General features: G+C 39.8%; 1 protein-coding gene across 2 annotated transcripts in view; it reads left to right on the forward strand.

The window, feature by feature from the left end:
* The window catches only part of myo3b (myosin IIIB), a 78,772-nt gene that overhangs the window by 53,291 nt on the left and 12,659 nt on the right, over positions 1-12,822 (forward strand). For both annotated transcript variants that reach the window (XM_028021902.1, XM_028021903.1), the window contains 2 exons: positions 3,034-3,085; positions 3,981-4,104. In XM_028021902.1, coding sequence (XP_027877703.1) covers positions 3,034-3,085; positions 3,981-4,104 — 176 coding nt within the window. The remainder of the gene's footprint in view (positions 1-3,033; positions 3,086-3,980; positions 4,105-12,822) is intronic.

The following is a 12,822-nucleotide window of genomic DNA, read 5'->3' on the forward strand; positions in this document are numbered from 1 at the left end:
CTAATAGTGGAAATCCATTAATACAGCTATTCATGCTATTAACTTATTTACTCAACCATTGTCACAATATAATTATACTAATGTAAAGAATTGATGTAAAGAATTACTTGGACAGCAAAAATTGGGAATACTTGTTTATAGCGTCAAATTCATGCCAAAACTTGATAGGAGAAATATGCCATCCTTATTTAAAAAAATGTTTTGTGAGAGCATGTAATAAGATGTTCTGGCAAGGCCTTCAAAATCAGTGGCATTGTTATTGTTATTAATATTATTGCCCAATATTACATTCCCCAAAAGTAAGCTGTCAACAATCCCTTGTTGTTGGGATGGAAACGATGAATTTCACATGTTTACATTTATCTGGATAGACTCGCTACTACTCACCCAAAGTAAAAAGACATTAAGACTGTTCAAGTAAAGTATTCATTCATATAGTTCAAGTCATATTGTTTTTATGATTTTTACCAACATTATGGCATCTCTCTTGCTTTGTTGATATTGCACAATTTTTGCATACTAGTTCTGCTGGAGGTTCCTTGCTGTTAAAATGGAGCGATTTCTCTCTGCTGTCACACAGCGCTTGCTTAGTTAGACACAATTGGCTCAACTTCCTTGGATGAACAATTTTTGACTGATATGGATTAAAAGATACAGCAAATTTGACTTTCCTGATATGTATATTTTGGATTAGATTGGACTGTAATAGAGTCTGAATGTGACTATGTGGCTTGACTGGACTGAAATGAACTGAATTCGTTTGATTTAAATTCAAACCAATTGGAGTTTATGGAGCTCCATATGAATTAGACCAGTTTGTCTTGTAAAGTGCCTTGAGATTACAATTATATAAATAAAGCTGAGCTCGATTTGAACTGAATTTAAAGTCCTGCATCCTAAACATGTCATTCGTTTTCAACACTCTTGGAAGGGCTACTTTTATCGTGTAATGTTTTGCTGTTTCACCCCAGAGAAGAAAGCTCCTCCTCGTGCGCCGCCTTTCACCGTTTTATAAATGTAATAAATAACTTTCCACCAAGATAGCACACTTGTCTGACCACAAATAGGGCTGGGCGCTGCACTGGTCTCCAGATGTACGAGCTGGGGGCTTTGTGTTTATTCAGCACATGGGGAGGCCAGTCATTAAGAAAGCATGCGTGAGGCATGAGAGCAGCCACTGACTGAACAGCATCAAATAGACGATAGACTTTAAGCTCTGGGTTTTATCAATTATCACAAATCCCCGGAAATGTTTCCTACAGTAGCTTTCCATTAAATACGCTAGAACACATCAAATGCTAAACTAATTCACAACAGCAAAAAGCCTCGTTCAAATGTTTGAATTTTGTGGTCAACACTCATCTCCAAATTTCAGCTCCAAAATACTAGATTTACACATCTGAAAATGTTGTGCTTGTTATATACTCGAACTGAGCCGGGCCTCATTGGGGATTTTTCTCTCCATGTTTACAATCATATTCCTCGGTGAGAAAAACTTCAAACCTCCACTTAACAATTCTGTTTAATCAGTGTTGGAATCTCTCCATATATATTTATTTTGACATGATCTGGCCCATTTTTTCTTCCTGTAAGATCTATATTCTCACCTACACGCTGTTCTTTTCGCTTTTGATTCCCCTCTCCTCTGCCAGGCTTCAGCTCGGTGTTTTGCATCCAAACAGCATCACCAAGCTCCAAACTGGAGGAGATTTCATTCCTCCAGACTCGGAGCATGGCTGCTACCGACATGTTTTGTTGTGTGTGCACACGTGGGTCCTTCTGTGTTTGTTTTTTTGAATAATGCAACACAAGTGATCGTGCTCAGACAGACGTTCCCAGATATTCCCATTCATATTCTGCAAATTCCATGTATAACATGTATAAAAACACAAAATCAAGATTTTATCACGACTTCCTGATGTTGTTACAGAAAGAAACATTTTGCAGAGAATTTAAGAGTTGAGGTACTCCGTCTCATTCTAAAACAATTCACTTGAAAGGTAATAAATAAAAACAACACTCGGGTAAAGTAATTTGAGCTTACATGTTGATAGAAAATTAATAAATCTGGACTTTTTAATAGCGTGGTTTTAATAGCGTTCCAAATACTGGATGTCCACAGACATCTTGTCCATTTAGCTATGTAAGGTTGACCAGTTTGGGGGAATTTTTCTGCCATGAAATCCTTCTTTCAGACTGAAAATGTGTGCTCTTGGATTATGGCAGAAAAATCCCCCTATAGAAGAACTGCTAACCAAGGTTTGGTGATGTACTGTACCTTATATTATCCTGTCTTGTTAGATTCCTAGAGTTACTATAAAAATAACAAAACAACTAAAAGGAATAACAAAGTTTTGCACTAAATTCAGCTTTTGTTTATTCTACACTTTATACTCTTCTACTTCTATGCAAGTAAAGTAAAAAAAACCTAATGTTTTAAAATAACCTGCTGCTGACACTGTCTTTAAGTGTGTCTTGTTACTTGTGAGTGAGTTTATATCTTAGGATGAGAAACGGATCAATAAATCATTGCCTGACACACTCACCTGTCATCTCTAGATCTGTGGTGTAAATCTTAACTTCAACATCAAAATAGTAAGGTAATGTAATATAGCCAGCATTATTATGACAGTATTAACCAATGTTTTGCATTATTTTAGCTGCAGCAAAAATAGTTTTTCTGTTTTGAACAAAATCTGTTTGATCATGTTATAATATTTCTATAAATCTGTGTGCTAATATTGGGAAACTGTGCTTTTTTTAAAACTTAAAGTTATCATTTTGTGACAATCTTATGGCTAATATTAACTAAAATTGAATGCTTTACCAATATTACATTAAAAACATTAAACTTTAACTTAGTCATTTGAGCAAAAGCATAGAATAGCAATGTATAGAATGGACCGTTTGATTTGGCAAAATGCCTAAATGCTCTAATCATTCATCATCTAACAAACTTTTCACTCCCACACCCAGTGCATCTATATAATATCTATTATTTGGTTTTTAACTGATAAATGTTTACTTCTACAGGTGCAGCCCAAAGAACGAAGAGGCTCATCCAGATGACTTACATGAAGGAAATGTAAGTCACAGAACATCAATAAGCATTTTGTTTCCCTTTAAAAAAAAGCTTCTTGTCTACAAAGCAGCTTTAACCCAGATTATTCTTTGGGAAATTTTTTGAGTCCTTGAGACAAAAGAGTTCTCTTGCTCCAACCTCCGTCTCAGCGGAGAAGACAGGGTGGTACAGGAACGGGGAGAATCAAAAGGCTGGAAATTCACGGCTGAGAATAAATGCTCGCTCTTCCCCCGAGGTGATTTGTCTTTGCGCTCCTCTTTCTACAGATGTTAGACCCCTTTTTTAGTAAAGACCTGAGGTTCTTTGGTAGCACTTTGATATCCTGCTCGGATTCAATATGTGAAATAGAAGAGCCACTCCGTGACTTGGAGCACATCGCAGGCTTTGAAGTCTGATCCAATTTTTGCTGCTCACCATTTGATGTTGAAAGGATGAAATGAGGAAAATGTACAGTTTTTGCCAGTAACTCTGCTGAGCATATGTAAGACTTAAAAAAGCAAAATCCTTTGGAGGATGTACTTAGAAATGTTAAGCAGATTAATACTTTCCTATAGCTCTTTTATTCAAAGATAAAATTAAATATGAGAGGAAGTCTGTATGTGCTGTTTCCCCCCCCTCACAATTAAGTCAGTGTGCTGCTTGTTTGCTAGGAGGTAGGACCAGTAAAAGGGGGATATGCAATTGCATTAGCATTTGATTAACATTGCAAAGCACATTAATGGGTCTCAGTTATATGAGTGCCAAATTGTAAATTGTAAATAAATGAATGCAACATCTACATGACTAATTTGAAGAAGAAAAAAAAGCACATTAGAAGGCTTGCTTTAACTTGTATGTATTCGTGTGGTGCTTTCATTGACATTGCTCTTCTGGGTGTGTTTACGCCTCCTCTTTCAAGGTTGGCCCTGACAGCCAAGACAGACAAGTGAAAGACATCAAGAGAGACAAAAGCAGAGGAGAAGACGGTGTAACGAAACCTTGCAGGGAGACAGCCAGGCTGCAAGACGTGCAGTGTAAACAAGGTAAGCCCGCGCGCAGAGCTGGTGGGTGCTAATTACACAAAGAGACAGTAGAAATCCCGCTTTAATGCATAAAGTGCCATTTTTAATATGGGAGCCCTTTCAACCTTTTCATCCTATACGACCCCCCCTCCCCCCACTGCCATTTTTGTTGACACTAGAAAAAAACACAGAGACCTGCTTTTATGAGTGATCATTTCTGCGGTATTTTAATAACCAGGGTCAGCTCATCACCAGCTTCTTGTGGCAAGTGGAAAGGGTTGGGGGGAAGAGTGCTTTGAAAGTGGCACGAGAACTTCAAAAGCTTTGATTTTCCCACGTGGCGGGCTCTTCGCTTTGGATCTCATCAGTGACTCTAATAGACCTGCACAGTGACGGTGACAAGAAAATACACAAACCCTGATTTGTTGAACATATGTTTGGTTTGCTTTTTGCCCCAGGCGATGAATTACATTAATTCCTGCTGCCTGGAAGGTTGAGTGGGTGGCTGCACAGGGGGCCTCCGATTATGGCCGTCGCCCAGCCCACCACTGCATGGGCAGCCTTGGCAATAGGGCCTGGCTCTTCATTAAGGTTGTTAGAGGGGTATGGAGTAAGAGGGCCGAGGTGGAGCAGCGTTTAGCGGTGCAGCTGAGAGATTACGGGGATTAGACATGATAATGTAACACAGACAGGGCTCTCCAGCGGGCCCAGGATTAGTGTCAGTGCGCTGCAGCAGGTCTGGGTTAGATATCGGCTAATTCGGTAATGCTGCGTACAGGTGACCCCCACTCACAGGCTTCATGGCTGCTCAGGGAGGCGGTGTTTGATGAATGTATGGAGTCAGAGTGATTATGGAGAGAAAACACGGCTTTTTGCTGAAATGTGTCTTTGGCCCTGGAGCCTTCTGTCAGAAGACACACATTTCTGAAGAAACAGCTTAATTGCAGCTCTTGTTTTTCTTCTTTTCTTTTTAAATTTGAAACTTAGGAGGATGGTGCAGGATGTTTATTTTCACACTTAAAAGCCTCATATCTATTCTATAACTTGTTCAACGCTCTAGTGACTGAATAATTTTAGTAGACATCCACTAATTAAATATTTTAGGCTTATTTTCAAGGCCAGCTTTTGTAAAGTTTTAACCTGGACATACAGATTTTAGCCATTAATGAAAACTTTCATTTATATCACTCAAACAACCTCCTGGACTTCCTACCCTTTGCAGTTATTATCTGTTTGCACCAGGCTTTTAATCCTTTAAAACATTAGCAGCTAGCACTATTAGCTCAACTAACTGTAAATTGCAATGTCACAGTGCCATACATTTATTTGTGACAAAGTGACATCCTAAAGCAGATAGCTGCTTTTTAAATAAACTGCAAAATGAGGGAGGAAATTACCAACAATTCATTTTATTTAGTTAAATTTTGTTATGTGCTTCACACAACCAACAGGTTTTTATTGCTAGTTTGTGATTGTTTTGCATCATTAACTTAACTATTCCTCCTTCGGAGCAAATCGCATGGTGACAAGGGACAGAAAACGGCACTGAATTTACTCATCTGTCACCTGATGATGTATAAAAGGAAAATATTTCATAGTAGCCTGAATCAGTAGCCAACATGGCCAACATTTCAGTAAATGACATCATTGTCTACACATTTATCATGTGGTTGTATCTGCAGCAAAATCTGTAGGGTTGACAAAATGAGTAGAAACTACCTTGTTAATGCAAATTAGCATTTTTCTGTCAATTTTTTTTAAATTCACAGATCCAATTCTCCCTGCACCTCTTTCAGCCTATTAAGAGTAAGAATGATTCATGCTTTCCCATCAGCCTTTAAAAGTCTCCAATAACACCAGAAAAATTGCCCGTCTTTGTCACTGGTTATTTTTTAAAACAAGTCACTAGGCATGTCTGATTGCAACTGGGCCAAACTGAACAGCCATTATTTCTCTGTAGAAAACACAGTTCAAGTTTAAATAGTTTCTTGCATCTATTGGGCTTTCTCTAACTTTATGTTAGAAAAAAAGCTAGGTTTGAGTCATCGTCGTGTAACTTCTGCACTAAAGAGTGTTACTGCAACCTTCTCAAGGTATAGTGCATTTACTTATCTAAAAATAGTCAGGTTTTTTTACAAGTTGCTCACCAGTTTGGTGTATCTACTAAAGGGGTCAGAGGTCAACAAATGTGGGGTTTTGGGTGGTGTTTGAAAAAATAAACTAAAACCAAAAATTGTTCTGGTAAAGCACATTTATGCTACAAATGTTCCTCGGCCAAGAGCTTTGACATGAGTGTCTTCTGCTGTTAATATTTGGTCATTAAGTATTTTACATCTGGGTCACATCTAAAACAAATAAGGGACTTATGTGGGTGTATATATTGGTTATGTTTTTTGTCTTGATTTACCTAAAATAAAGCTGAAACAATGCAAAATTCTTCACAAACTAAATAAGAATGTTACGCTCTAATCGCGGCAATCGAAATCCAAATTTGTAAGTAAATTAACTTTTCTGTAAAAAAAGTTTATTCAAAGAGACAGATTAAAGAAGACTGATTGCTTCATTTAATAAAAGACTTTGCGAGCTAAACTCTTTTAGGCCTCAAGTTACAAAGGCCGTGTGGTAAAGACGGATATTATGTGATCTTGTAACCCCTCCTGATTTATCTTGGGGGTTTGAGGTTTCAGTTCAGACCTAATGGGATACTCTCTCATTGTCATCCTCCAAACGTTTTCCAGTACGTCGACCACTATTACCGTTCTTTTTGTTATAAAGTAATAAGAATTAAAGGCATGGAAAACTTTTTTGCCTGTTCCGATTTATTTAAATCTCCGGACTTCTTCTCTAACTCTATTTTTGCGTGAAGGGTGCGCAGATTTCGAGGCTTTCATTGTCGCCCCTTTTACCGCCTCGTTTACATTCTGAGGTCTGCTTGTGGCGTCTTCAGGAAACCCCATTTGAATATGTTGAGGGAGGCCACGGTGGCTCAGGCACCCAGGGCACGCTTTGATCCCCGCAGATCTGAGAGGCCTCTAAGCGAGTCGTGGAAGCCTTGCCCCTGCCAGATGTTTGGAGAGCAGGCTCCTTCCTGCGTCTCATCCTGCTGTCGCCTCTGGTGATCGCGTCGGGCTGCAGCTCGACCCGCACTGTTTCGGGACACCAGTGGAGAGAAACAGAAAATTAGCCGTGGAAATCGAATTACTCCACCCCTCCAGATACATTCACTCACACACACTCTGCAAACCGCCTCCATGATGGTAAAACACAGACGGGGTTGGGGGGCGTGACCTGACGGACGCTGGGTTGTTTCCGTGTGATCCAACTAAGCTGGGTTAGATTTGTTTCTTTTAAACCTGACACCAAGCTAATCGGGCGCTCCCACCTTTTAGATAAATGCTCACACTTCTGTGTTTTATGATAGAAAAACAGCATTAAAGCAATTTGTACTCCAGGCAACACTAACCTTTGATTTTCCCGTGTTTTGTCAGTAAAAACGCCACACATACAGCATGTTGTCATGTAAGCTGCGCATATGAGACGACGCCTTCCTTCGTCACCTGTCAACCGCCTGAATATTAACACAGCACGTTGGGGAAATGAGTCACAGAAGCGTGCGGAGAAAGAAAGCTTTCTGCTAGCAAGTGGCAGATATGATCAGAGTGCTGCTTATGCTGCTCAGCGTGGTAAACAGGATGGTGCCGAGGATCAGTCAGAGCTGACTTTATGATTTATGAAAGCCGAGCTACTTATGTTAACAGGCTTTCTGCAGATTATAGTTGTGGTAAACATTCGTTTCAAGAGAGAGACAGATAAAGTGGAGCCACAACACAGAGCCCAATTACTTCTGTGCCTTGGAAAGTGGTTAACCTGGTTGTTCAACAAAGAAGAAGAGGAATACGTCGGAAGTTCGACTTTTAGAGTTATTCTTATGTCCCCCCCTCTGTGCATAACACGGTTCAAGTCAATAAGAATTGATTTTGTGTGTCGCCCTGAGCTCTTTCTGCGCTTCAGAGCTGCAGCTTTTACCCACACCGAGGTCACACTCAAAACCACATCTTGTTTTTCTTCCCTCCCTCAACTTCCCACATGTCGTCCCACAAGGTTAACAGCCACCAGGTGCTGCTCCACAAACTTCCACCACTTCCAAATCAGCAGCAGCGGCAGCAGCAGCATCACTGTATCAACACGCATCTGTCAGACAAATGATCCACCCTCTCCGTGTTCTCTAGACAAATACTCTCCCACCCTCTTGCTGTCTCTCAGCCTTTTGATTCATCTAACTGTCTCCGCGTATCGCCGCGTCTCTGCCGGATGCCTTGAGTTTTAGGCAAATTACAGGCTCGACGTAGCGGCAGCGGAGATTTGGAAGGGATAGGAAAGACTCAACTTAACGGAAGGAGTTGCCTCTGTCTGACGCTACCTACATAATCCTCTTAATGTCAGTGGGAGTAGTTAACAGGATGTACTTCCAAACTACTCATCATCACAATTCCAGCAGAATAATCTCCCCAGACGTAAAAGCAAGGTGCAAAAATTCTGCTCTTAACGCTCTTTAATTTTTCTCATGATTTAGTGTACAGCGCTTAGCTAACATATTCAAAAACCTTGAACTTTTCCATATTTTGTTACAATTGCAAACTTCAAGAGAGCACTGTTCAGTCCATCATGCAGAAATGGAAAGAGGATGGCAGAACCACAAACCTGCCAAGACATGTTAGTCCGAAAACAAATATCTCGTGGAATCTGGGAGAGCTGCAGAGATCCGTAGCTCAGGTTGACAAATATGTTCACACACAGCTATTAGTCAGACTAAAATGTAATTTTTTGTTTCTTTCTTTCTTTCTAAAACTCTACTTGTTTCAGAAAACTAAATCCACACACATCGCCAGGGTGAAACATGGTGGTGGCAGCATCACACTGTGGGAATGTTTTTTTTTTTGTCAGCTTGGACTGGGAAGCTGGTCAGAAGATGAATGAAGCTAAATACAATTCTGAATGAGAATATGTGACCGCCAAAAGTATTGAACCAAGGGGTGATTAAACAGCCATGCATCTGTCTGCATTATAGTCTTTTTCCAAACCAAAAACCTATTCGTTTTTTTTATATATTCGTAGTTGCAACGTTAATAACTTGATATTCATACAATCTGGAGACAAAAACATTAATTTTATTTTCCATAAATTCATTGTTTTTGGCTTGTTTTACTTGTTCTCCTCACTACTAACTTACTTTATTTCACAGATTCTGTGCCACAGTTATAAATGGCTTCTGTTAAAAAATCTGACAAATGATCCACTTCAGCAAAGTTCAGAACATTTTTCCTGAAGTCCAAGTTCCAAAAAAACAAAAGTCCCTGTCAAGCCAGATGATTGATTTCAGTGTGAAAAATTGCTTGTAAGTAACAACATCCTCTGCTTGCGTTAGTGAAAACAGATGCAGGAAGTGCCCTCTTTCGGCAATATCTGCTACATTTGATCAGCTTGTCCTCTAATTTAAAGCACATGAGTCGGTGCTTTAGGAGCAATGTGCAAAATGACAAAATCCTTCCTTGAGAAGTTCTGGAAATCCTCTTCAGGTTCTGATATCTGTGCAGACCGCCGTCTGCATTTGTGTCTGGTTTTGTGCGTGTGTTTCTGTGCATGTGTGAAGAGGCTGAGGTAAAGCGAGGGGTCTGGGTTGCACATGCTTCATTTAGACATCAAAGGCCTTTGCTGATGATTTTTCCTTATAAACCATGCCTTTTGGTGCCTCTGCTCTCTCCATCTGAATAAACAAAGCCCAAATGGGTTGTCTGGGAATAGTCAGGTGATTGCAGCACGTGATATTTGAAGTGAATCGATATATCTCTAATTTATTCCACTAAAAATCCCTTTCAGCGTCTCTTTTATGTTGTTTCTGAGAAGCATTCTGGTTTTTCAAGAGATTTCAAAGTGGTATTTGGAGATATAACAGAGCTCATCTGCTGCTCTTTGAAAATGAAAGCGGCACCTATCACAAAAATAATCTCAGCCCTTTTTTTATCTCAAGGAGCAAACATGTAGAATATGTAAGTCTCTCACTGCGAGGAGCAAACTCTGCTTGGCTTTCTTTTGATATGGAGAAATCAATACTGCATGAAATGCACTGCCTCTGTATTCCCAGCTGACTATTATTCCTTCCCACCCAAAACAGCAGATATTACCCAACATCATTTAGCAAACCCCCGACGCAAGCCACCGCCTGACCCCTTCCTTTCTCCGCCTGCCAATGTCCAAGCGGGACTCCGATGCCAGAGGCCTGTTGGCAGCCTCCCGGCCTGAAGTATATCTGCAGGAACAGCATTCCTCTGGGGCTGGCCTGGATCAAATGGCAGCGATTTCCCAAACAGAGGCAGAGAGATGGGAGGCTTGACCCATCCTCTGATCTGCAGCGCGCTCTAATCGCTGCAGGTCAGAACGGATAAATTGCGAGGCTGAACTTCGGACCTGATTGGCAGAAGGAGATCCAGTAGAGGAGCATCTTTTTATTAAATCATCTAATGGTGTTTTATTTTTTTCTTCGGTATTTTTCCGCTGCGGTATGAATTACAGTACATTTCTACATAAGTAGCTGCAAATCCATCCAGAGAACCCGGAAAAAATGCACATTTTAAATATGTTCATTTAAAAAGCTCGCAAGCAATTATCATCAGTTTGTCCAGACATAGTGTGTTCATCTGTAGCCTCAAAGTCACTTTCATTTACTTTCAGTGGTGCCCTTCAAATTTAAATTTTTTTGCAGTGTACAAAACACCTTCATGTTTTACAGTGTCAGATATTAGATCTGGCACTGTATTATTTTTATTTTCAAAACCATAAGCACCATGAAATCCAGTCGGCCATGAATCTCCAAGCTTAGATGAAGGATCGATGCATTTCCAACGGAGAAGCCTCTGTTTAATTGTGGGAGGTTTGCTGCTCCACAACCATGACTCAGATAAAGTAACAATGACATTGGCGGATAATGACTTTGTATTTATTAGCCAGTATAAAACCAACTCCATCAGTATGGGCACCTCTGAGGCATCAAAGGGGCTCGGGACGCCCAGACCTCCATCAAGTCCAGGTCAGCCACGTTCAGGAAACTTTAGACCTGCTAATATGGAACTGAACATCAGACCATAAAAACTGCAAAAAATTATGAGGTAAACAGCAGGTTAGACTATAACATTCACATTATTGACTGGAAAATATTTAGTTGCACAAACATTTTATCTTAACACTGCGCTCCTGAGACGGATGCGTGTCCAGGTGTTCATAATGAAGCTGTCGGAGCCTGAATTTAATGATTATTGTAATATTACACGTATTAACATTTACATGTATTTTAACCAGTTCTTATTGTAGCATGAAAAGATTAAAAACTGATTTCTTTTTTAATTAGATTTAAATATACAGAGTCTTGCAAACGTATTCACACCCCTCTGACTTTTTCACATTTGTGGCTTTTTACAATAACAAACATTAATGTGTTTTATTGGCATTTTGTAAGACAGACCACCACAATGTGTCGTGTAATTGTTAAACAGAAGGTGAAGAATGCATGATTTTGTATTCATCCCCTTTTACACAGATACCACCAAATAAAATTTACTGCAACCATCTACGTACCTACTCATGTTGCCTGTATAGCATGTGCCTGTGTATAAATGTAGCTAATTTGTGAGTTTGTTAGAGAAGATTAAATAAGTTTTTGGTTGTAGCATGACTAAATGTGAAAACGTTGAGGTGTGTGAATACTTTGGCAAGTCAGTGAAGGTGCTATTGATGCAACCCAATGCATTTTTAAGAGGGATAAACCCCTTTCCACCCCCAAAGCATTTTTTCCCTTGCATTTATGAAAGTTCTTTAAGTATCCTCAAATACTCGTGGGTAACAAGGATTCACACAGTGGGCAGTTAGTGCCTCCAAGGCACGGATAGATAAGATTCACGGTAGAAGTTAGCCAATATCTTAGAACTGACAGGAACTTTTGCTAAGTGTGACTTTAGTAAACTCATGCAGGTTTGAATAACATCAAGAAAGCCGAGGGAAGATTGGAGGGGTGAAGGGGGACGCTGCTCTTTGATGTGCAGGATTGAGATGTGATGAGGTCTGTTCAAAGTGAGCACAAAGTAGTGTTAAGATGGAAAGAGCAAATGCTGCTTTAGTCAAGGTAGACATGGTGAGTTGGAAGGAGATGATGAAGAAACGTCGTGTCTTCACCAAAACCAAAAGGAGATGAAACGTTATCGGGCATTAAATATAGATGCTGTCTCGTGTCTCGGATTTCGTAATGTGTGGATTTTTTAAATCAAAGTTGGGCGAGGGTGAAAAACCATCATCAAAATCATCCATCCATCAGTCCATCCAACCATCTATCCATATTAAATTCCTGTTTTAGCATGAGTGCAACACATAGGATGCTGGTGCTTGTCTCCAGTGGCCAATATGTGACACTCTGGGTGAATTTTGGACATGTGTGTATACCAAGACTCCCTATGGCAAATAGTTAATTACAAAAACTAATTTTGTGTATGACTTTCAGCTCTTTATTTGTACATTTAATCTTCAGCTTTTGGACAAAAAAATTAAAGCCTGACAACTCTCTGCAAGCCTCATTAAATCCATCGACTTGCACTGCAATTACAGGACATCATTGTTAACCTCGTTACTGAGAAAAAGTGTTTTAAAAATAGATTACTTTTTAGCAGTATGCTCAACTAAATAAAAAAGAATGCT

Source organism: Xiphophorus couchianus, chromosome 7 (genome assembly GCF_001444195.1).
Source record: "Xiphophorus couchianus chromosome 7, X_couchianus-1.0, whole genome shotgun sequence".
Taxonomy (NCBI): Eukaryota; Metazoa; Chordata; class Actinopteri; order Cyprinodontiformes; family Poeciliidae; genus Xiphophorus; species Xiphophorus couchianus.